General features: G+C 33.4%; 3 protein-coding genes and 1 long non-coding RNA gene across 5 annotated transcripts; 3 read left to right on the top strand and 1 right to left on the bottom strand.

The window, feature by feature from the left end:
* Positions 1-4,580: 4,580 nt before the first annotated feature.
* LOC133288896 (peroxisome biogenesis protein 7) lies at positions 4,581-6,636 on the top strand. Of its 2 annotated transcripts, none has more exons than XM_061486729.1 (2): positions 4,581-5,682; positions 6,537-6,636. In XM_061486729.1, the coding sequence occupies exon 1, from the start codon at positions 4,718-4,720 to the stop codon at positions 5,672-5,674; it is 957 nt and encodes a 318-aa protein (XP_061342713.1). In that variant the 5' UTR covers positions 4,581-4,717; the 3' UTR covers positions 5,675-5,682; positions 6,537-6,636. The 2 variants fall into 2 exon arrangements, with proteins under 2 accessions (XP_061342713.1, XP_061342712.1); XM_061486728.1 differs by having other exon boundaries at positions 6,477-6,613.
* Positions 6,637-10,636: 4,000 nt separating this feature from the next.
* On the top strand, positions 10,637-11,297 carry LOC133288897 (abscisic acid receptor PYL12-like). Its single transcript, XM_061486730.1, is given in 3 exon segments — positions 10,637-10,696; positions 10,698-10,853; positions 10,855-11,297. Coding segments are annotated over 3 exon segments (540 nt in total). The 3' UTR covers positions 11,179-11,297.
* Positions 11,298-12,776: 1,479 nt separating this feature from the next.
* LOC133288900 (low-temperature-induced cysteine proteinase-like) lies at positions 12,777-14,984 on the top strand. The gene is made up of 5 exons (XM_061486732.1): positions 12,777-13,288; positions 13,500-13,732; positions 13,842-13,979; positions 14,091-14,591; positions 14,674-14,984. The coding sequence occupies exons 1-5, from the start codon at positions 12,799-12,801 to the stop codon at positions 14,812-14,814; spliced, it is 1,503 nt and encodes a 500-aa protein (XP_061342716.1). The 5' UTR covers positions 12,777-12,798; the 3' UTR covers positions 14,815-14,984.
* Positions 14,985-20,519: 5,535 nt separating this feature from the next.
* Positions 20,520-22,829, bottom strand: LOC133288940 (uncharacterized). The gene is made up of 3 exons (XR_009748424.1): positions 22,568-22,829; positions 21,428-21,517; positions 20,520-20,830 (listed from the first exon to the last, which is right to left on the bottom strand). It is a non-coding gene; the product is annotated as an uncharacterized LOC133288940 (long non-coding RNA).
* Between the last annotated feature and the right edge of the window lie 319 nt (positions 22,830-23,148).

The raw sequence follows: 23,148 nt of genomic DNA, 5'->3' as shown, positions 1-23,148 counted from the left end.
ATATAAAAAAAATATTTCCTTAAAACTATTTGGATGGTTTAATTGCTGGTTCATTTTTAGCAGTCCCATCCTTAACGTGGCCCCCTCATTTAATAGGTAGAGATGTAGTGTAGATGTTAGTGGAAACATGTGAAGTAAGGAGAGGCGGGTCGATACTCGGAGAGGCCGGAGGGCTTATTTTTTATATTCTATATGTGCGCCGTATGAGTACAATATTGGAAGCTGAGATTAAATTTCACATTGTTATCATTGACACATTTTGAGAATGTCTTAGATGGATTCTTGTTAAAATCTTAATTTATCACTATAATTTTATGTTCTTATGATTTTTTTTATTTAAATAATTTTACTAATATTCCAAACGCTTTTACGTTTTTATGATTTTTTACGATTTTTTTACATTACGATTTTACGTTTTACAATTTTTTAATCCTCTTTTGATTTTACTTAAGATCTCGATTTTAACAACATTGTTAACGTGTTTGCTAGATTAATTATATCCCGAATATCTTCTCAAGTAATAAGTACCATAAGTTCTGAATGAAATGGGATTTCGGTTGAACTGTGTTTAACTATTGCATAAAATATTGGATCAATTATAATTTGACTATAACAGAGAAAAGACTACCACTTCCTTGCCTCTTGCCTACTTCCTCTAGGAAAATTTTCAGCTAGGTGGTTGAAAGAACGTAGTTAACTGACAAGAGTTCCACACAAGGTTTAGAAATTACCACTAGTACTTATCAATATTTCCACAAATAAGCATCCATCAATAAAATATAAAACCCCATCGACAAAATCATTTTTTAAAGTATTAAACCCTACTTAGTCTAGGGACAGTCTTAATAATCACTGAAGCGGAACTAAGAGATTCTCATTAGAAAATATCAAGAGAGTAAAAGAAAATGATTCTCATTTTAGAGATTTTGAATTTTCCATCTGAACTTAAAAAGCAAATATATTCCTATCAAGTAAACTAATACTCATACCTTCCACTCTAAAACAAAATGACAACTGTTGTGCTATCTAATTTAGTAACCCTTTTAATGTTGCTTCCTTAGAATAGCCTTGATCCTATTCACAATTCTTACTCCATAATGCAAGTAAAGTTTGCTTTTATAAAAAAATAATAAACTAAACTAACCAAACAAATTATATAATAATTGCTAACTCATAATGTAATGTATTCTTGTGAGAAAGGAAGGAAACATGAAAATACTTCACTTTGATACTTTCTTGGCTTTAGCTTTTATCAACGAACAATAAGTATTAGTGGATGAAAAATTGAAAATGAAAGGAAAAAATTTCTTGCCCAGAAAGGTTGTGCCAGTACACAATTATTGATTAGGAAATAATCATAGTCGTTTTGTCAAGCATTCTTCAAAGATGAGTGGATGACTATAGTCTTTCAATTTTGCAAAAGGACATCTAATTATTTGTAGAATAGAGCAAAGAAACCTCAAGCATTATTAATGAGATTTGTTAGAAAGGCTCCAAATCCATCCAGCTGAATCCAATCAAAAAGTCTTTCAGAAATCAAGGGATTGTGCTTAATTGGGTGCCCCACAAGCAGCTGATCACAAACCAACTTTTTATTTTATGGTCAGCTGCTCTTGTATTCATAAAGGTTAAAGAAAAAAAAAAAATCAGTCAAGCTTTTGTATATAAATGTGTGTGGATAAAGAACAAACTACCAAGAGAAAATAATAAGGACAAAGGACAAGAATGCAACAACCCGAAACACTCTGACAAAAACATCATTGACTTCTAACACGTTCGAATTCTCTGCATTATTCAGGTGATGTCTTCAATTTATCCTCAAGATATAACCTGTTTGTAAGAAAATTTCTCTAGTTATTCAGTTAAAACCCATTGGAGTCATTCTTTACCGTTACATATTGCAAAAGGAGAACAAATTGTGAATTTTGAGCATATCAATACCAGTTTTGGCATCTCTTCCTCCTTTCAGCCCTTTGTACTTGCGAGTTGCCAAAGAATTAAATTCATCAATTAATTCATGATATTGAGATATGGGAATGTTTGAGACCAGGAAAGAAAAACAATGGGGGAGGGTGTGACATGAGGGTCAGGTCAGATTGGGCCTAGTCTTAAATGTTGATTAAGTTGTGTTATTTCTATTATTCCCTTTAGTACAAAAAGGGGCAGATGTTGTGTTTTTTTTTGTGGGTGGGGGGACATAGAATGGCTGAAAATGTAAAATTAGTTTTAAGTCATTAAGAAGGATTAAACTTTTTTCATGTTAAAAGATTTTTTTCTTTCTCTTATACATATAAGAGACTTGCGAGACTTACTGAAAAGAGAAAAGAGAAAAATAAAATAAAAGTGAGTCCACATGTCTTTTATGTGTAAGAGAAAAAACTTTTTTCTTTTAGCATGAGAAAAGATTAACTCCTTCAAGAATGATTTAATAATAATTTTTTTGATAATGTATAAGAGGTTGTAGATTCAAATCTTAGTCCCACTGTTACATATAAAAATGAAATAAGTTTTCTGAATAGCTTGCTTCTTAATCCAACATCAATTCAGTGCGGTCCTTAAATTAGTTTGATATACATTGCCATTGGCATTTTAGTCTATACATCTAAGAAACAGTGATCTTATTTAACTTTATTTACAATCATAATGGAAAAATGTGTCTAACAACTTCTAGAAATAGCATTAAGGAGGAGCTCAATTTAAAAACAATAAAAAAAAGTAGCACCTCTCTTTTTTTAGTTGGAAAATGTTTAGGTTAAATGAAGGCTTGTGCTCTTATACAGTTTTTTTTTTTCTTTTATTGTTAATGAACCCAAGTGATTTAGCAAATGTATAAGATTGATTAGGTAAGTTAATCATCTGTTGGCAAGTATTAGCTCAATTTAATTAATTGTAGAAAAAAAGTATAAGGCAAAGATATACTTAATCATTCTATTGAAATGGGCCTGCATTTGTTGGACACCTGTTTGTTGCTTCTCTCAGTGCATATAAATCCAATTGCTAAACTGGGCATAACTAGGGACATATATCCAATAGACTCACAACAGCTTTTGTTTCACAGTCAAGCTTTTAACATAAACAGCCACTAATCAAATAAAATTGCATAGATTGATGGGGCCTTAGGCCCTTCCATGTATAAAAAAATAAAATAATTGCATAGATTGATATTTTGGCATTCTAGCTAGGAATCAAATAGTATAGGTTGCATGTTCAATAAATGACTTAAATTTATTATTTTTTGGTGAAATTAAATATATTATTTATTAATGAGATTCCAATATAATTTCATTCAATGATAAAGAAATATTTTAAAAAATATATTGTTGATATATTTCTTTTAAAAACTTTCCTTTTGCCAACATACCAGTCCATGTGGCATCCATCCCCTTTTAATCATTAACAAGTTTTATTTGTTAACAAATCATTTCTAATGAACGTTTTTATGAACGAGATGATAAATCGGTTACTAAATAAACGAAGAGCTAGTTATCAGCCTAATAATTTTATCCTTTTAAACTAGGGATAGGATATTGTGACAACTAAATAATGTTACTACTAATATTACTACCACATCTTAGGTTATCATTTTTTAATTCAAACTAATTAATTAATTATTAATTCGCATTATTAATTAATTATTAATTCGCAATAAATGATAACCATTGATTGACGGAAATCAACGGTTAAGATGTAGTAGTAACATTGATAGTAACATTATTTGGTTGTCAGAATATCATATTCCTTTAAACTAAATTAAATATTTTTTTGATGATTCTATTTTTAATAAATAATTAAATTAAACAAATTTAGAATAAAAGGTAAAATAATTTTTTAAACAATAAATATTAACGTAGTCAGTATTACTTGCAAGTAATTATTATCTAATAAAAAATAATTAACTAATCAATATTGGTTCCTTGTATAAATAAAGGGTTCGCTTTTTCTGCGGTTATTGCAAATAACTTATCTGCAGTAAGTCAATACGACGTCGTTTTGGGACGGAAATCATGGTGTTTTTGTAATTTTAATTTATTTCACAGTTATAATAGTCTTTATATTTATAATTTTTTAAAATTTCAATACCAAAACGACGTCGTTTTGAGAATAAATGCAGATAACTTATCTGCATTAACTGCAGAAACATTTCCCCCATGTATTAAAAAAAAAACATTTTCCCCATAAATAAAACTAAAAGTCCTAAATATTTTATGGGTTCGCTTTTTCTGCAGTTACTGCGTATAAGTTATCTGCAGTAAATTCAATACGACTTCGTTTTGGGACGAAAATCATGGTGTTTTTATGATTTTCATTTATTTTAGGATTATTATAGTCTTTATAATTATAATTTTTTAATCATTCAGTCCCAAAACGATACCGTTTTAAAAGTAAAAACAAATAACTTATTTGAAATAAGTGCAGAAATATTTTTCTCATGATTTAGATTTATTTGGTTTTAAATATTTACAAAAGAAGGTAAGAAGGTAACTTATCCTTTAGATAGCATTATATTTATTTTAAAAGAGAAACGAAAATAAAATAAAATTGAAAACTCAGAACCAGATGTGCTTAAACCTAGGCGAAATCAAATCCTCAATAGATTCTAGGATTAGTGAATCTAGAATCATCCGCAAAATTAAGAAAATTGATGACAAATTGATCATGCAATAGCAATCACACTCTTCATTCTCCACCAATCCAAACCCAAACCAAATCCAAAACAATGCCCGTTTTCCAAACCCCATTCAACGGTTACGCCGTCAAGTTCAGCCCTTTCTACGAGAACCGCATCGCCGTCGCCACCGCACAGAACTTCGGAATCCTCGGCAACGGCCGCCTCCATGTCCTCGACCTTTCACCGGCGCCCAACCTCCCAATCTCCGAGCTAATCGCCTATGACACCGCCGACGGCGTCTACGACATCACCTGGTCCGAATCACACGACTCCGTCGTGGTCGCAGCCGTCGCCGACGGCTCCGTCAAGCTCTACGACCTAGGCCTCCCACCCACCTCGAACCCCATTCGCTCCTTTCACGAGCACACCCGAGAGGTTCACTCCGTCGACTACAACCCCGTTCGCCGTGACTCCTTCCTCTCTTCCTCATGGGACGACACCGTCAAGCTCTGGACTTTGGATCGCCCCACCAGCGTTCGAACCTTCAAGGAACACGCTTACTGCGTTTACTCCTCCGTTTGGAACCCTCGTCATGCTGACGTCTTCGCTTCCGCTTCCGGGGACTGCACGGTTCGAATCTGGGATGTTCGTGAACCCGGTTCGACCATGATTATTCCGGCTCATGAGTTTGAGATATTGGCTTGTGATTGGAACAAGTATGATGAATGTCTTATTGCCACCGCTTCTGTGGATAAGTCTATTAAGGTGTGGGATGTTAGGAACTATAGAGTTCCCATTAGTGTGCTTAATGGGCATGGATATCCTGTCAGGAAGGTCAAGTTCTCGCCGCACGTGCGGAATTTGATGGTGTCTTGCTCTTATGATATGACGGTTTGTGTTTGGGATTTCATGGTGGAGGATGCGCTTGTGAGTAGGTATGATCATCACACTGAGTTTGCTGTTGGGGTGGATATGAGTGTGCTTGTTGAGGGGCTTATGGCTAGCACTGGATGGGATGAGCATGTTTATGTGTGGCAGCATGGAACCGACCCCAGGGCACCTTAAAAGGGAAGGTAGAATAGAATTTTGTTTTGTTATTGTTGGTTTTCTTTTTTGTGGGAATTTCCAATAGCTTCGGTGATATGATTCAAATACTGAATTCTGGGATTCGTGTGGTTCTCTTGTTGTATCTATGTTTATGATGAACATGCATACATCCCTTCCATTGGTTATCAAGAATAATATACCAAGGGATTTCTAATAGAAAAGATTGCCTGCCGAGGAATGAAATGAATGACTTGTATATTGATTTTGATAAACATAATTTTATTGTTTATGATGGTTCATAATTATTCCCTTGATGAATCTTGGTTTGAATTTTGCTGCTTCCTTAAAGTGAAAGAGAGAATTTTGCTTGCTACATTGCTTGTCAGTATATCAGTATGCCGTTTGTGTTTGATATTTTTTGTGGGGAGCTATTAGTCTCCTGTTCCTTCTCTGCCTCCCAAAACAGCTTAGTTTTATCTAAGCCAGAAGGATTGGGTTCTCTATTACTTGGTTCCTGGAGCTTGTAAATGCTGATGCCAATATCAATTGACATGTTGATTCTAGAAATTTAGTGCCTTGTCTAAGGAAACTCTTTAGCTTAGGTACTTTTGTTTCCTAGATCTTTTATGTGTCATATCTACGTCTTGTGTATTTACAACTATCAGATACAGAAATTTCTCACTGTTTTCCTTTTTGAGAGGGATAGATTGCGGTACTTGATTGTTCAAGCTTCCAACTGTTTCTACATAATTAAGTTTTAGAGGCTTTGAGTTTCTTATATGTTAATTCTTTCTTTTGCAACTTCCATTCTTGTGCTTAGATTGTTCATTGTTCAGAACTTTAAATGGAACCTAAAAAGAAGAATTGTTGGAACTTCCAGAATGGGCAAGAAGCAAGATGAAGTTAGATTTTGTTCGTAATATTGGAGCTGAGTCACCCACATGATGAGTTTTGCCAATTCTGGATGCCCTACCTTTGTGTGTGTAAGTCTAGATTGTGTTGAACTTTCACTTTCTTTGTTGTTTATGCCATGGTCTATATAATGTGCCCTAGTACCGCTGCCTTGGTTTTCTACTTTTCTATATTTTATCTAAAATAGAAGGTTTTCTTGCAAAGTAAAAAATGAATATAGTGTGTTTAACTAATCTTTCCTCATTTATATAAGCTTCAAGTAACAGATTATTATTATATAATAATTCACTATAATGAGGTGCTCTTGAAGGTTGAAATAGTCTGGTGCCATGGTGAGTTAGAAATGGCAACTTGATCTAATAGTAGTATCTTGATTTTGAAAATGACAACTTGGAAAAAGAAAGATTATAGAATAGTTATTACATAGCTAATTGGTTGTAAGGGATTTAGAATTCTTGATTAGTTTTTCCAATTAGAGTTAAGAAGAACTCCAGCAGATATCAAACTAAAAAGGTTACAACTGTAAAAAGAGAAAAGAGAATGCAGTTACCTAACAATTAAGTTTTCTTGGGGGAGTATGTTTGGATTAGCTTATTTTTGTCTTCAAAATTATACTCAAAATCTTTCTGTGAGAGTTTTTGGAAAAATGTCGATTTCCCCCTATAATTTAAGCAAATCCACACATGTTGGTTTTAGCAGTTCATCAATCAGAAGAATTAACCACAGAAGATATTAGTGATATACAATTTTCGAATGTGTTATCCACATTACACATAATCAAATTTCTTAGTATGAAATGAGATTGTAACCTTCAGCTTTAAATCCTACTTCTTTTCTCCCTTAACCTTCCATACAATGGGGTTTTATTGTCCCTGTGGTACTTTCTGGAATATAAGAGATTGATCTTATACCTCTAGCTCAACTTAGTCTTCCCTTAGCACTGGGTTGTGCTTAAGTTGTAAAATTGATTGTTGGCTTATTTAGAATAGGAGAAGATCTTAGATTATAGTTATAGTAAGTAGGTTTGAAGCTATGTTGCACCGTCACCGGTATGGGACACGAGACACGACACGACACTCCGACACGTCAATTTTAAAAAATGTTAGATTTCGACATGTTAAGACACATTTTGATATTTAATAGTATTTTTAATTTATGTAGTGTATATTATATTTAATATTCAATAATTAAAAAAAAATGAAGCTAAGCTTATAATACCCATTGATTTTGCAAAGAAACATAAGATATCCAAAATATTTATATTAAACTCAATAAAATGGTAATTGTAATCAAATGAATCTAATAGTTGGAATTAAAAACGCAACGCAAACTTTAAATCCCTTTTTTGAGTCTATGCAATGTGTATTGGAGTGTCGGAGAGTGTCAAAATGTCAGGGAGTATCGGACACGACACGTCAGGATTTTTGAAGTGTCAGTGCATCATAGGTTTGAAGTCATGTATATGCGTACTAACTTCAGTAAGTAATGTATAATTTATCAATAAATCTTTTTTATTTAAACACAAAAAAATAAAAGGAAAATAAATCTTACAGCAGTTATCAATCATGTTTGTTGTCTCAATTTTTGGAAATTAGTTGACAAAATTTGAAGTGCGAATATTTTATATGTCATGGGAGTTGCTATGATACCAATAAGGTTATTGTACCTGAGGCGAGTTTTCAAATCTTTGTTGGTTGTTAGTTTTAGTATAAAGTTTGAAAATTATTTAAATAAAATCGGCAGGCAATAGATGCTTGACAACTCACTTTGGGTAGTGATATACCCTTGAAAAAAAGATGGGTACTAGAGTAATTCCTATAAGCTATGGTTGATTGGCTTTTGAATTCCCATTTCTTTTTCTTTTGGTAAAATATTGTGAATTTTTGTATCATTGGCAACTAGAAGATGAAAACAAGACATACTTAGCGTAGAAATAGTTATGTTGGAAAAAATTTACTAATCTTTTGATATGTATAGTGTATAACGCAAATAATACCCTAAGAAAAAATATTATAAAAGAGGGAAATTCACTGAAACAGTCACCCCTCCAATCACTGGGGCTTAAGCAAATATGCCCCTCTCCTTTCAACTTTTATGTACTCTCTGTTAGTTGATTTGTTTTGCTACCATCTTTATGCTTGAATTATCGTACCACCACTTATCTCATTGATTCCTAAGTGATGAATTTATGCTTAGAAGCCAAAATATTCTAAACTAGCCATGTCAAATTGACACAAAGGCAACTAAGGTATCCCCATAAATATTAATGTGAAAGTAACCGGTCGGTCTCTATGGTGACTAGAATGCCCTCCCAACAATGGCTTGTCCAGGGTTTGAATTTTGGTTCTCCTCCTAGTGTGGTTTTCTTACCAACGCATCTGATCCCTGTTGATAACAAAGGCAACCTAAGTAAACACATAAAAGAACTTCTTTTTCTCTTTTTTCTCACTTAAGAAACGAGAGAATTTAAGTTCTGAAAACTTAAGGAAGGTACCTGAAAGGTTTAGATATACAGAAGGTAGTAGGGGAGGGTATTCTTATAATTTCAAAGCAACAGCATGTAAGTTGAAGTAATTTACTCTCTAGATTTTATTTGTTTTTGTTTTCTTCATTTAGTTATTTGAATGGTTCCGTGGTTATTTTTGGTTAAAGCAACCCCAATATCCAAACGTGACTGTAATGCTTTTGCACTTTGTCAGATGTTTATGAATGGAGTTCAGATTATAGAAATTTCAGGGTTTTAAAACAAACTCAAAGAATCATTATTCTGGTTGAGTGGAGAATGGTTCTATGCAACTTGCGGTAGCTGAGATAACTATTTAAACAATGGATAACCAACATTTTAATGTTAACATTCTTGTTCATCCCATCCTCTCCTGTTTGATATGTATTTTCCCTTCATTCTACTTTCAATTTGAAAATCGTAGTTTATTCTCCTTAAACTTCACTTAAAAACTAGTCAAATTATGTCAAATTAATGTGACCGACCATTTCAGTTATGCATGATGAATAATGTTTGACAATCTGATGGATCTGATCTTGACATGGAAGTATTTATAGTTCTAGGTGAATTTTCTTTATTTGCTAATTCAGCAGACTTAACTTTTATAAGCTTTGAAACTAGTAAAGTCTAGTTGATAGATCTCTACACTATATGTCTTGTTTGTACATAAAATAAAGCATATAAATTCACATATGATGTCATACTAGCTGTTGAGTAACATTTTATCTTCTGGTGAAAGTAATCAGTTATGAGTTCCAGCTATTTGATGGAAAGCCATTCTAAGCCGCTAGTTAAACATGTTGTGGCACATGGTTTCAATCTAACAATGGTCTCTCTTGTAATGTGACTCTGGTACAAGTTAACTGCGGCCGAACTTTAGAACTTGGTGCCCTTGTGATATTAAGAAAAAAAATTCCGCTGTTAACATGTAGCTCTCCTTTTTTGGCCGTAGATTCTCATTCTACATGGTTAAACTAGCCACTTTAAGCTTACCATTACACCTTGCATCAGCTGAATGTCATGTGTCCTCTGACTGATAGCATAGGAGTTTCTACTAGTCGCTATCTGTACATTTGTAAATTGACATGGCCAGAATCGATTGTCTTATGCTCTCATCGCGTAAGCAACAGGACATGACCTTCTAATTGTTGTTTTCTCTCACCCATTTATTTTTACTTGGTCTAAAATCATGGTTTTACCATTATTCTAATATTTTCTCAAGTATCAACTTTGAATTCTGCTAAAATTGTAGGCACTTTTACGTTAAACATACATGTAATCTCACATTTTACTTGATATAATAGACTCTCATAAATTTTTTTAAATTAAAAACATTATCTGACTTGCTATTCAAAGCAAGTGTGATCTTGATGACATTTCATTACTAAACAGACAGGGACAACAATGATAACCATCACTAAAATATGTTATCTCTCACCCCAAAATTTTTGAAGCACTAAAGTGAAAGAAGCCAAACCGACCAAATCACAAAATAAGCCAAACCTCGAACCTGAAACCTTAACTTGTTGATGAATAAAAGCTCATGATTCTTTCCAATCTCTGCTATGGACCTAAAGTTACTAACAAAGCTGCAAGCCATGCTTAAGAGTCTCCATAACTCCAAACCTCTCATCAAACCAGTGTGGCTCGAGCCTTGTCCAAACCATAGATGCACCGTTACCTCTGGTTTGGTCCCTTATTAGACGCTTTGAGTATCCACAGGGTTACAAGAGGTTCGTAAAGAAATGCACCATGCTGGTTGGTGATGGTGCCATTGGGATCGAGCGTGCGTGAGATCATGGTTACGTCTGGATTGCCAGCTCGAGTTAGTGTTGAGAGGTTAGACAAGTTTGATGATGACAAGCATGTTCTCAAGTTTAGCATCGTTGGCGGGGATCACCGGCTTCTGAATTATAGTTCCACGATTACTTTGCATGAGGAGGAAGAGAATTTTGCGGGGAAGATAGTGGCGATAGAGTCTTACCTGGTGGATATTCCGGCGGGGAGTAGTGGCGAGGATACATGCTCTTTTGCTAATACCATTATAGGTTGCAATCTTAGGTCCTTGGCTAAGACCACGGAAGAAATGGTTCGTATGGCTCATTAAGACTTGCTTAGTTTGATGTGTTACTGTTGTTATTCTCTTTGTTTGTTACTCTATGGATCTACTAATTCCTATGTAGACTGAGATGTGTAGTTGTATGAGTTATGGATTTAGTACCTTATTTGATGTTTGACTTTGTCCATTTTTATTATTATTCTCTTTGTTTGTAACTCTTTAATTATGGATTTTATTAATTCCTATATGTATACTAAGATTGCTACGCGTAAGTGTATTAATCAAATGAAATTCATATTCTTTTAATAAGATCGAATCTAATATGTAAACATTGTAAATCCATCGTGATTCTGGATTGTATTGATCCCGAGTTTACTAAAACTTGTCAATAACTCAATATACGGCAACACTTTTGGACCTTTCCTTAGCATTTTAAGCCCTTCTAAAAGTACGTTACATCTTGGTCCTTGATGTGATTCTGTTATTCGGTTGTACATGTGACATAAAAAGATTGCAGATGACATTCAAAATGGCCATAACTTAGGCTCGCTTAGATGGCTCATGATGCCTACTCTTAGCAACCCAAAACCCTACGGGTCCAAAAGGTTAAAATAAATTGTATGATTCCCAGAATGAAGGTAAAGCAGATGAAATCATGCACTTATATGTTGGAATATCTGGCAGATTGTTTGTGTTTTCCTCCAATAATTAGCTGTATCAGTCACTTCATGGTTGTGATTTCCTAATGCTGTATTTTGATAGGAAAGGTTAAAAAGAGAATGTAATTATTAAGAGGATTTAAATGCTTTAATGAAAAATGTTGTTTTGTACACTCAGCATGATAATTTTAAAAATTCTTCAGTATTTTGATCGAGTATTTAGACCCTAAATAAGATACTTGAGGATATACCTAAATTGATAAAATTTTCAAAATCCTTCATCCATCTTAAAACCATTTTTTTTTTTTTTTTTGCTTATATCCAGTTTTAGACTTTTAGCCTACTTACATCTAGTGGTTGCAGCTATAGAGAGTTTCAAATACAAAACATTTATTCATGCGGGACAACACTGAACAGTGAACACACACCAAGTCTGGTGGCACCTAATGGCTAATGGCTTTCACTCTTCACTGCCAAAGAATTTCTATTGTCAATAATCTGCCACTTCCTGTCATATATGACATATACCACCAAACATTATTCACCAGCTTTGACTTTTGTCTTCCGTGCTAATTCTCAATCTAACAGTCCAAGTTTACCATACAAGTTTGAGAACACATGCACCGTTGACTGTTAGATTTCCTGATCCTTTTGTACGGATACACTCACCAGTCAAGGTTTCAAACTAGCAGGACTAGTAGAACCACCTAAAGAAAAAGTTGGTACTAAAATTAACAGTGATGATTTATCCGAAAAAATAAAAAATAAAAAATTAACAACTGTTGAATTCATTCATAAATGCCAAATTGCCCATTTATGACAAATCTACTTGATCTTTTCTAATTTTGAAGTTCCGCAAAAAGTTTAAGAAAGATGGCAAAAGACCAAAATGCAGATTCTTCTTGAGCTGACTGGTAGGCGTGGTCATGTATCCAATTTCACTTAATAATCCATGTTATAAATATAAAGATGGTAGGGGATCAAACATCACTGATAACCAGTGGAGAAAATGGGTTCCATTCAGAAAAATCAATTGGTTCTTTTTTTCCTTGTCTGGGGTTCATGGGCATTTCTATGTTATGGTCTCCCAAGTGAGTACTCCATATTAGCCCTTCAACTTGACAAGTTTCCTTCGGAGGAACGAGTGGTTGAGCTTTTCCAACAATGGAGGGAGGAACACCGTAAGTTTTACAGCCACCCAGAAGAAGCAACGATAAGGTTGGAGAATTTCAAGAGGAATTTGAAATACATCGTAGAGAAGAATGCAAGAAGAAATTCTCCCCACGGGCACCGTCTTGGATTGAACCGTTTTGCTGATATGAGCAATGAGGAGTTCAAGAATATGTTTATTTCAAAGGTGAAGAAGCCAATTAGCAAGAGGAATAGTCTCGCCAATATTGGCTTGCATGTTAAGGATGATTCCTGTGAAGATGCACCTTACTCTTTAGATTGGAGGAAGAAGGGAGTTGTGACTGGTGTGAAGGACCAAGGCGACTGTGGTAAGCTTCTATAGTCTATGCTCTATATTCTATTCCTAATTGACAGTGACACAACTATAGATATGAAAAGAGTTATGATTTATGTTTTTTCTATGTATGTTTGTGACTTATGTGGGCTTCTCTTCATATCAAAACTTACAACTCTAAATTCCCTTTTCTTTTGAACTACCATTTTGCATATCATATAAGTTTATATGATTCAATTTTTTAGGTAGTTGTTGGGCATTCTCTTCCACTGGAGCCATGGAAGGAATAAATGCAATAGTCACAGGGGACCTTATAAGCCTTTCGGAACAAGAACTTGTGGATTGTGATAGTACTAATGATGGATGTGATGGAGGCTACATGGATTATGCTTTTGAATGGGTTATAAACAATGGTGGAATCGACACAGAAACTAATTACCCATATACTGGAGTAGATGGTACCTGCAATGTCACCAAGGTCTTCTTTCTATTACTGTTGCATTGTGACAAAAGAATACATATGGTGACATTGTGGAGCACATTATATTTCTCTGTGTCTAATTCATTGAGTTTTTTTCTTGAATTAGGAGGAAAACAAAGTTGTTAGCATTGATGGTTATGCAGATGTGGCACAATCAGATAGTTCTCTGCTGTGTGCTACTGCGAAGCAGCCAATCAGTGCCGGTATAGATGGTTCTGCATTGGATTTTCAACTATACACTGGTGTGAGTGTTATTTTTTCTGATGTTCACTTGACCATTCACTATTGCAGAAGTAAAAACCAGAAAATGGATATTTCTTTTCATAAACAAGACATTTTTTTTTTTCATGAACAGGGCATCTATGATGGAGAATGCTCAAGTGATCCAGATGATATTGATCATGCAATTCTGATTGTGGGTTATGGCTCAGAGGATAATGAAGATTACTGGATTGTAAAGAATTCATGGGGAACAACATGGGGAATGGAAGGATACATTTATATAAGAAGGAATACTGATATAAAATATGGAGTGTGTGCAATCAATTACATGGCTTCATATCCAACCAAAGAGCATACTGCACCATCACCAAGAAGTCCTCCTTCACCACCATCAACACCACCTCCACCGCCACCGCCACCGCCACCATCACCTCCTTCTCCTTCACCAAGTGAATGTGGAGACTTCTCTTATTGTCCAGCTGATGAGACATGTTGTTGCCTTTATGAGTTCTTTGATTTCTGCTTGACTTATGGTTGCTGTGAATATGAGAATGCTGTGTGTTGCACTGGAACAGACTACTGCTGCCCTAGTGATTACCCCATTTGTGATATTGAAGATGGACTTTGTCTCCAGGTAAGAGATATTGTATCTACATTATAGCTTCTTGTATTCATGACTCTGGTTCTTTATATAATGGCAAATTTGTGTTATGTAGAACTCGGGAGATTTAATGGGAGTAGCTGCAAAGAAGAGAAAGATGGGAAGGCACAAGTTACCCTGGACCAAATTTGAACAAACAGAAAAGACTTATCATCTCCTTCAGATGAGGAGGAATCCATTTGCTGCAATGCGTTGAATCTGAAGGCTATTGTCAGTATCACTCCTTTATAATATTCTCTTTTGTTTTCTCTTATCTAGCAGCATCCCTTCTGCTGCTTGGATTTTCCCTATATTATGTACCATGGATCATCATATCTATCTATGATGTAATTCTTCCTGCTTCTTTTGCTTATAAATTTATCCTCTTTTAATCAAAGGATTCAAGATCATTTAAGAAACCTTAATGGAAGATAATGAGAAAGTGTTTGTGTATGTAGCGTACATATATGTAAATTTGAGAATAGAACTACGAGGGAGTGAATTTACTATATTTTTTTGATAATTTAATGTAACAAATTTAAGAACAAAAAAATTTAGTATTACTTTTAAATATGAGTATTTTCTTCAATTAAATATTGATCTTGTTTTGTTTTATAAAAAATATGAAGAGAGAAAATTGAAGAGAGATTAACAAAAAAGAGACAAAAAAAATTATATTAAAATGCAAAATTTATTTTTCAAGTAGTATCTCATCTAGTTTAAAGTCTAGAGAGGGCTATAGCCACGTGATGTGGGTTGGATCTCCTATATTCATAATCTTTTATTCTATTCCTTTCTTACGTTCAATAAGACTTATCTAAAAAGAAATAGATTATTTTACCTATCTTTTTTTTTTGTCTATCTTTACCTATCAATCTCTATTACTGTTAGAGATTCTGATCTAATGATATTTTAGAATTGTAGACAAAAGTAAGTAGATAAAAATGTAGGTAGAATAACCTAACCCTAATAAAAAAAATACTTTCTTTTTGTTTTGAACACACAAAAAAATAAACTACTTTCAACTTTGAAGGAAGAAAATTGGTTAGGCTATTGGACTGGTCTCAAGTCGGGCTTAAAACTAACTGTGCCATAACTTGAGAGCATAATATTTAGACTTGGGCCCAAAACTTAAAGTCCAAATATTTCTCCACTTATATGGGCTGTTAAGAATTGGGCAGTACCCATGTTCTCGATATCGAAGCCCAGATAGTACTGTCTTCATTGGGATTTAGGGATAATATACGCGTGGTTATAAAAATATAAATATATCTTTCAATTTCCGGCTTTCAAAACTTCAAGTCGTTGCCCTGATAACGTGGCAAGTGCCTATGTACCCAAAAAAAAAAAAAAAAAAAAAAAGTGGTAAGTGCCAAATGCCAAGTCCATTCGGATTAACATTAACTTAATTTAATTATATTTATTTCTCTTTCCCACAACTTTAATTTTAATTATTCAAGATTTGTCGGTTTATTGATCACTTTGACCCTAAAAATGGAATTTATTAGGTAAATAATCCTAATTTTATATGCTTTACTATACCTAATCCCATTTTCATGCTTTCGTACCATCTCAACAATCTTTGAAGGTTCAATTTTCCCTTCATGTGCAATACACCCAATCCATTTTGTCGTCCTTTCCTAGTTATTTGGTAAAATTTGTCTGCAACCATCATCAAACTGTTTATGTTTTCAAGAAAGAATACATGAGTGTCCATATATAGCTCTGTAATCTAACAAATCCATAGGTCAGTAATCATACCACAATCATGTAGCAAGCGCAGAATTATAGTTTCGCTCTCAGCTTCCAAATCCACGCATGACAATTTTTTCGTTTGATTATTATTATTATTATTTGAAGATATTTCAATCGATTCATTGCTTTGCACTAGTTCAATTTGGGATGGGTCCTAAAATTAAAGTTTTAAATTCCTCTCAAAAAAGATACTGGAAAGGATCGAATACATCTTTTATTCTCATCTACTCAATTTTTTGACACCAATTGAGTTACATTCATTTGGTTCCTTTTTGTAATTGAACAAGAAATATGATTATTGGATAATAAAATATGCCATATAAAAGGGTTAGGGGAAAATCTCACTTTTTTGTTGTTTGTCGAAAGGGTTTCATTTTAAATGTTCAAACGGGTCTTGAATTTGTATTTGTTATTAAGGGAAAAACATTAGTTAGGGCCTAGGGGTGCGTCCAAGCTAATCAATAAATTAACATTGCACATATTCAATATGCAGAAAAACTAGTACGCCTTAACTTTTGACAAAAGAGCTAGATTTCCTCAATCTTTGCTGCAAACACAACAGCCAAATATATAGATTTTACTTTTATTATATATTTCTTTAACTTTTTTTGGGGCGGGGGTTAGAAAAAAGGTTCAGGGTAGAGGGAAAATGTTATTTCCAAGTTTAGCGAGGGCTTATATTCGTGGGGATTTCTTTGTCTATAGTATTCAATCTGCAGTTCAATTATTGAAAGTTGAAACCATACACAGAAAATTTATATTTCAATTTAAATTATTTAATGAATAATCCAGGGAAATGTTATACATACTTGTAATTTGTAGCTCAGATGGTAAGAACACTGCAGAGATAAGAAACAATGTTGGTACTATTTTACTTCCATAATAACCAGCCACTTTTTGGTACTAATGTTACACATTGGAATATAAGAAAAATAATTTTAACGCCATGCCAGTGCCAATAGATTCGATCAAGTTGTTATGATTTTTTCTTTCTTTCTTTTTTTGGGTTACAGAAGATGGCCAAAGACCAACTTGTTATGATTTACTTACGAATCTGTATGATAATATCAATTATTGTGCATAAATCCACTTGCTCTATAACAAATATGCGCACAATCCCTATATTTTATCACCTAACAGCATTCTATCATCTTTTTATTTGAGGAATTGAAGTCCAATTCATAAATGGAAAACTCTCGTTATCATTAATCCAAAATCAAATTACTAAATTTTCTTAATTTTCATTAACTTAATTTTTTATATAAATTAGATTTATTTTTTTGTAACGTTGGGTTGGATTGAATTGGCAAAATGTTAATCCAAAACATACTGATTAGCTTAATTTAACTCAGCTCAAGTTTAGCTCGACCTAAAGCAACTCAATCTATTTTTATACCTCAAACAAATCGGTTTGTGAGTTGAACTTGTTCTCATTAACTATTTTAGCGCGCGCACTTTTAATGATGAAGATAAGCTTGGAACATGTTTTCTTTATCACTGATTTAAATGATACAGTTTCTTTGAATCTTTAATAAAGGCTTATTTTAAGGGTTGAATTGTGTACTATTGAAATATATATTGTTAGTAAACTAAAAACAATTTGAACAAAAAATTCAAAAGATGTAATTTATTCTTTATATAATATTTATGGGATAAAATATGATGCCTATTTTTTTTCGTGTTTACTTTATCTATTTATCTCCAACATAATTAGATTAGAATCTCAATTAACATTTATTTATTTTTTCTCTTTTTAAAATTATGATATAATGGTATTAGAGAGAAGTAAGTATAGTAAACATAATATCTTATCACAATATTTATATGTTTAATATTTAGTATTATAAAGGATAAAAAAATAAATATTTTAAGTTCAAATTCCGTGTATGCGATTTTATAAAAATATCATTGCTCTCTATAATTGGAATTCTAACATCGCATTTTATGAGTTAAATTCACACATACATGCTATTGAAATAAATAACATTTATAAAACTAAAGATTTAGTTCTGATGTGTTGTTAGTGTAAAGTTTTTTTTTTTAATATCATCCAATCGCATATTATCAAATCATTAACGGAGTTTACAATCATTAATTGCAAAGTGAATTTAAACACTTAAATTAATGAAGTACATTCACACCATTATATGATTATATAAAAAAATTACATTTAAAATATGTCAAAATTTAAACACTTAAATTAATAAAATTTCAAGATGCACTTAGTGGGTATATTTTTGTTTACTTTCTTCGCATGTGTTTGTGATTAGAGGTTTAATTATGTGCTGTACGAGGTAAAATCGGCATAAAAACATGATTGCACTCAATAGTATTTATAAAAATAAGTTAATATTTTAACTTTGTTGTATCATGGATACGGACAAAGAAAAAGACAATTAAACCGCTTATCTGGATGTTAATTTGGGGTAAAAACCAGAGGATTATATTTAAATTCCACAATCTCTGCATTGTAGTATTTGAAATGTTGATTGGTATGTGGGAGTGTTTCGTGGTGCACATGGATAAGGTTAAATGAATTATTTTGTTTAGCCTTTTTACTTGTCAATGTCATTCTACAGCATTCCTTTTAATCAATGAATTGTTTTGTTCTCAGCGTTGTTTTCATGAGAAAAGGAAAGTAATTGAAATAAAGACCAATGAGGGCCGTGAAGCACGTACCACAGTCAAGAATGGCGGACAACAGGAATCAAAAGAATCAATCTTGGTGGGACACAAACACAACGCAAGAGCCCCTTTCTAATTTCTCATGTTCCCACACCAATCCGTGGCGCCTCCCGCAATCTAAGGGCTCTATTGAGGGTTTTTTAAGTGTATATTCTATGGAATTATCTATACTGGTGGATAAACAAAATGTTTCTTTTGAATAATGATTAAATAAGGATTTTTTTTTTCCTCTCACCTTTTTTTTTTTTAAGTTGACAAGTTGTGTGTAGGGTTTTGTAAGCATTTAAATAGGCTGTTCTACTTACATGCTGCTATTGAGGTTGAGGATGTGAAGATTGCATTCAACTTACACGCATAAAATGAAATATCTTGTTACAACAAGAAAATGAAATATATAATTAGTTAATTGTCTAATATAATAATTATATGTAATAAAAGATCTCTGTCTTTCTCCAAAAAAAAAAAAAAAAAAGACCTCTGTCTGCATTTGTCTAATATAATCAATTCGCGACGCCATTATTCAATAATAGATAAGTGGAAATGAATACATTATATTAAGAACCCATAATTTATTTATTAAATGGTTACATAAATAATATATCCCTATTTCAACTAATTAACAATCGACAATAATTGCAAAAATGGAGGATGAGAGATTTAAAATGAGTATGGGAGTCAAGGGAAAAGGGGATAGGGAGACGTTGAGAAGGAGGGAAATCGTCGAAGACTTTGCTTAGCAAGGAAGGGGTCACGGGTAAGGGTGTGGACTAGTAGCCGCATTGCATTGTAAGTATCCATAACTCCATATCGCTCTATTAGTTTTCTAACATATGTGGAATGGAGCGTCATATTGATTGCTCTCCATATTCCTGAAAATCCAATATAAATTCTATAGATAACCAAATCTTTATAGGTCACCAAATCTTATTTATTTTTATAGGTAACCAAATCTTATTTGAGATAGACCAAACTCTTATACCTATCACCAAATTTATTATTCTTATTACCTCTCTTTAATTTTTGGAATTGAAGTTTAAAAAATTGACAGCTATGTCTATTCTGATCTAAAGATAATTAAAAAAATAATAACTCTAAATTCGTAACCCTAAGTATAAGAGATATGTTATTCTACCTATTGTAACATTCTCGTCTCGAGCCGGTTCAATTAACATATATATGATATAAACAGAAGCAACGGAAGACTTAACTTACGAAGATACGAGTTAACTTTTTCTTTTTCTTTAATCCTTTTTCACATGACATATCACATTGCATACTTCTTCTAATTTAATTCTTATTTGACGGAGACGAAAATCGGACAGAGTAACCTCTGTAAATCGGACAACTGAGGATTTGCAAATCCCACTCTCAAGGTACCCTGATAGACAATTTATACAGTATATACTTTCAGACATACCAGATATCCATACAGGATCATATACCCATCCATGGGCGCATGCATAACTTGGCTCCGTGCCACTATGTCTAACAGCATGTAATCCAACACATAAACTGAATACTACATCATCATATCAACATGCCTGAATACTCAAATGTACATGCATTCAGCTGAAAGACATGTACAAAACATATACAGGCCATATACAAAATAAAGGATCAGACATCATGATCACCAAATGAATAGAACACTATACAACAATACATGTTCTCCAAAAATAACATCTATAATAAATAGTAGCCTCCGGCTACCTAGAACTCCATATCCTCATACTAGTACCTCTAGCCACGGGTAGTGTCCTTGTTCCATGAGGGCTCTTCAATTAACTTTGTTCCTGAAATCATATCCCCAAACGGGGTTAGAGACGAATCTCTAGAAAGCTCTAGGTCTATAGAGAACTCTCCATACCCTGAGCTCACTTTCTGCATGACAGTCAGATACATAATATACAAAACATCATATATCATACTATACTGAACATATCTCGTATAACATATCATATAATCAAATATCATAACTAAACAAAGCATATACACAAATCTTATCAGAGACGCACGCAGTCATTCCCAAGGGATGACCCCAAGCGAAAATCAACGCACGTAACAAATATCATATACAAAATCATCACAATAATCACATCAGAACAAAGCATATTATATCAGAGATGTACGTAGTCATTCCCAAGGGATGACCCCAAGCAGAAATCAACGTACGTGTTCCCAAGGGAGGACCCCAAGCGGAACCAAAAACATATCAGAGATGTACACTATCAGTCTCGAGGGATGACCCCAAGCAGACATCAGTGCACATAGGATCAATGGCCAAAGATCATCACATAACAGAGGTGTACACAATTAATCCCAAGGGAGGACCCCAAGCGGAAATCAGTGCACATGTTCCCAAGGGAGGACCCCATAAACATAGAGCTTACCTTTTGAAGCTTTACCAATTTGCTCACTTGTAACACAAGTTACCTATTTAGCTCCAAAGGAATCCAAACATGCTCAGTCCCTAGGCACACCTAGAGAAAGAATCCAAACAAAACTCAATAAAATACTACAAGGTCATGTAGTTACAAGACATGCACTTTATTATTTACTTTTGTTTCTTTATATTTATGCCAATACACAAGTCATAACCAGTTTTCTTTTTACTTAATCATATTAGGCCATGAGGGAGTGATTCTTTATTCAACAAATTTCCACAAAATTTCACATATTCACTTAGTCTTAGGATAGTCCCAAAAGGCCTTTAGAACACTCATTACTCCTCTTCGCACCTATAAGTCTATTTTTCCCAATTTAAGGCAAAGTGCCCATTACAAAGGAGCTATAAGATTTCTCTTTGTCTAGTGCCTAAACCCAAGCTTAGCCACCTATATAAATTATTTTACGCATAACAGTATGCTCGCTTTGCAAAACAGTAACTCCTAGCACAAACCTCCTTTGAAAATGGCATAATCACATATAAGGCCTAAAGAAGCAACTTACTCATTTTTCTTTTTATCTAACTCAACCAAAGGTTTAAACATCTAATTATATAGTCCTTAGGTTGTATAAGTACTCATTATCACAAACAAGCACTCAAAAAACATACTTCTTTTGTAAATGGCTAAGAGGCTCATAAAGGAAATCATGCCAATTTCATGATTCCAATGCTTTAGTCTATAAAATTCAAGCTTATCATACAACCATAATCATCATTAGGAAATAAAACCCTTTTTACACATTAATTCATCCATTTATGCCTCAAAACATAAGATACCACTAAGCATCATTCAATTAATTCACTCAATTCCCAACTTATATATACATATAAATCTTCACAAAGTGTCCAATTATTTTTTAAACATTAAACCCTAATTTTTACACCATGGCTGAACCTAGTGGGAGGAGGTGCAAGGGACTTTTTCAAAATTTCAACACATATTCATACTCATTTCACACTATAACGTCAATACTCACTCATCATAAATTTCAATATTCCAACTCAATAATATTTCATAACATATGCTCATAATATTCAAAACTTAAATCATATAAATCAAACCATTAAAATGAGGATTTCTTACCTCAAATCGCTTATGCAAAGCTTGGAGAACAAAACCCAAGCTTGGTTCCACCTAAAAATTCACTTCTCTCACTAGGATGAATAGTAACCAAATTTTGCGAGGAAGAGAGCTCTTCACACAAGTCTTTTCAGCCTAAACAAAGTAGTGTGATGGATTCACCATGATCTATACTTAAACTTTCATGTATGACACTTTGTATTTTGGTGGCTAGATGAGTGAGAAAGAGAGGAGAGAGAGAGAAAACCTAACCCCCCCCACAACCATGAAGCCTCGGGTGAGAGACAGGAGACGATGACAGTAGCGCGAGAAAGAAAGAAGAATTTAAAGGATTTCATGATTTGTAAAGTTAAGTTACTTTAACTGGGTAACGATTTATCTATCTACACACCTTCATTTAATACCAAACTTTACCCAATGGACTAGAATTTTTTTCGAGTCATATTACTAACTTTACTTTCACTTTTCGGGTAGCTTTGTTTACCCGCATTTTTACCCCTTAACTTTCATTTTAACCCATTTTTCACCAAAGGTGACTTTATTTCTTTTACTTCTAATTATTCTTCAATATTAAATCCACAACT

The sequence above is a fragment of the Gastrolobium bilobum genome, unplaced genomic scaffold, assembly GCF_033153095.1.
Source record: "Gastrolobium bilobum isolate Gb01-03AN ecotype WA unplaced genomic scaffold, APGP_CSIRO_Gbil_v1 utg714, whole genome shotgun sequence".
NCBI lineage: Eukaryota > Viridiplantae > Streptophyta > Magnoliopsida > Fabales > Fabaceae > Gastrolobium > Gastrolobium bilobum.
This window is presented reverse-complemented; position numbering and strand designations above follow the sequence as displayed.

Excerpts from the sequence above, each read along its gene's own strand:
- LOC133288896 (XM_061486729.1), top strand. The coding sequence starts at position 4,718 with ATGCCCGTTTTCCAAACCCCATTCAACGGTTACGCCGTCAAGTTCAGC.
- LOC133288900 (XM_061486732.1), top strand. The coding sequence starts at position 12,799 with ATGGGTTCCATTCAGAAAAATCAATTGGTTCTTTTTTTCCTTGTCTGG. Across the intron at positions 13,289-13,499 it reads GAAGGACCAAGGCGACTGTG|GTAGTTGTTGGGCATTCTCT; the intron begins GTAAGCTTCTAT and ends TCAATTTTTTAG. Across the intron at positions 13,733-13,841 it reads GTACCTGCAATGTCACCAAG|GAGGAAAACAAAGTTGTTAG; the intron begins GTCTTCTTTCTA and ends TTCTTGAATTAG.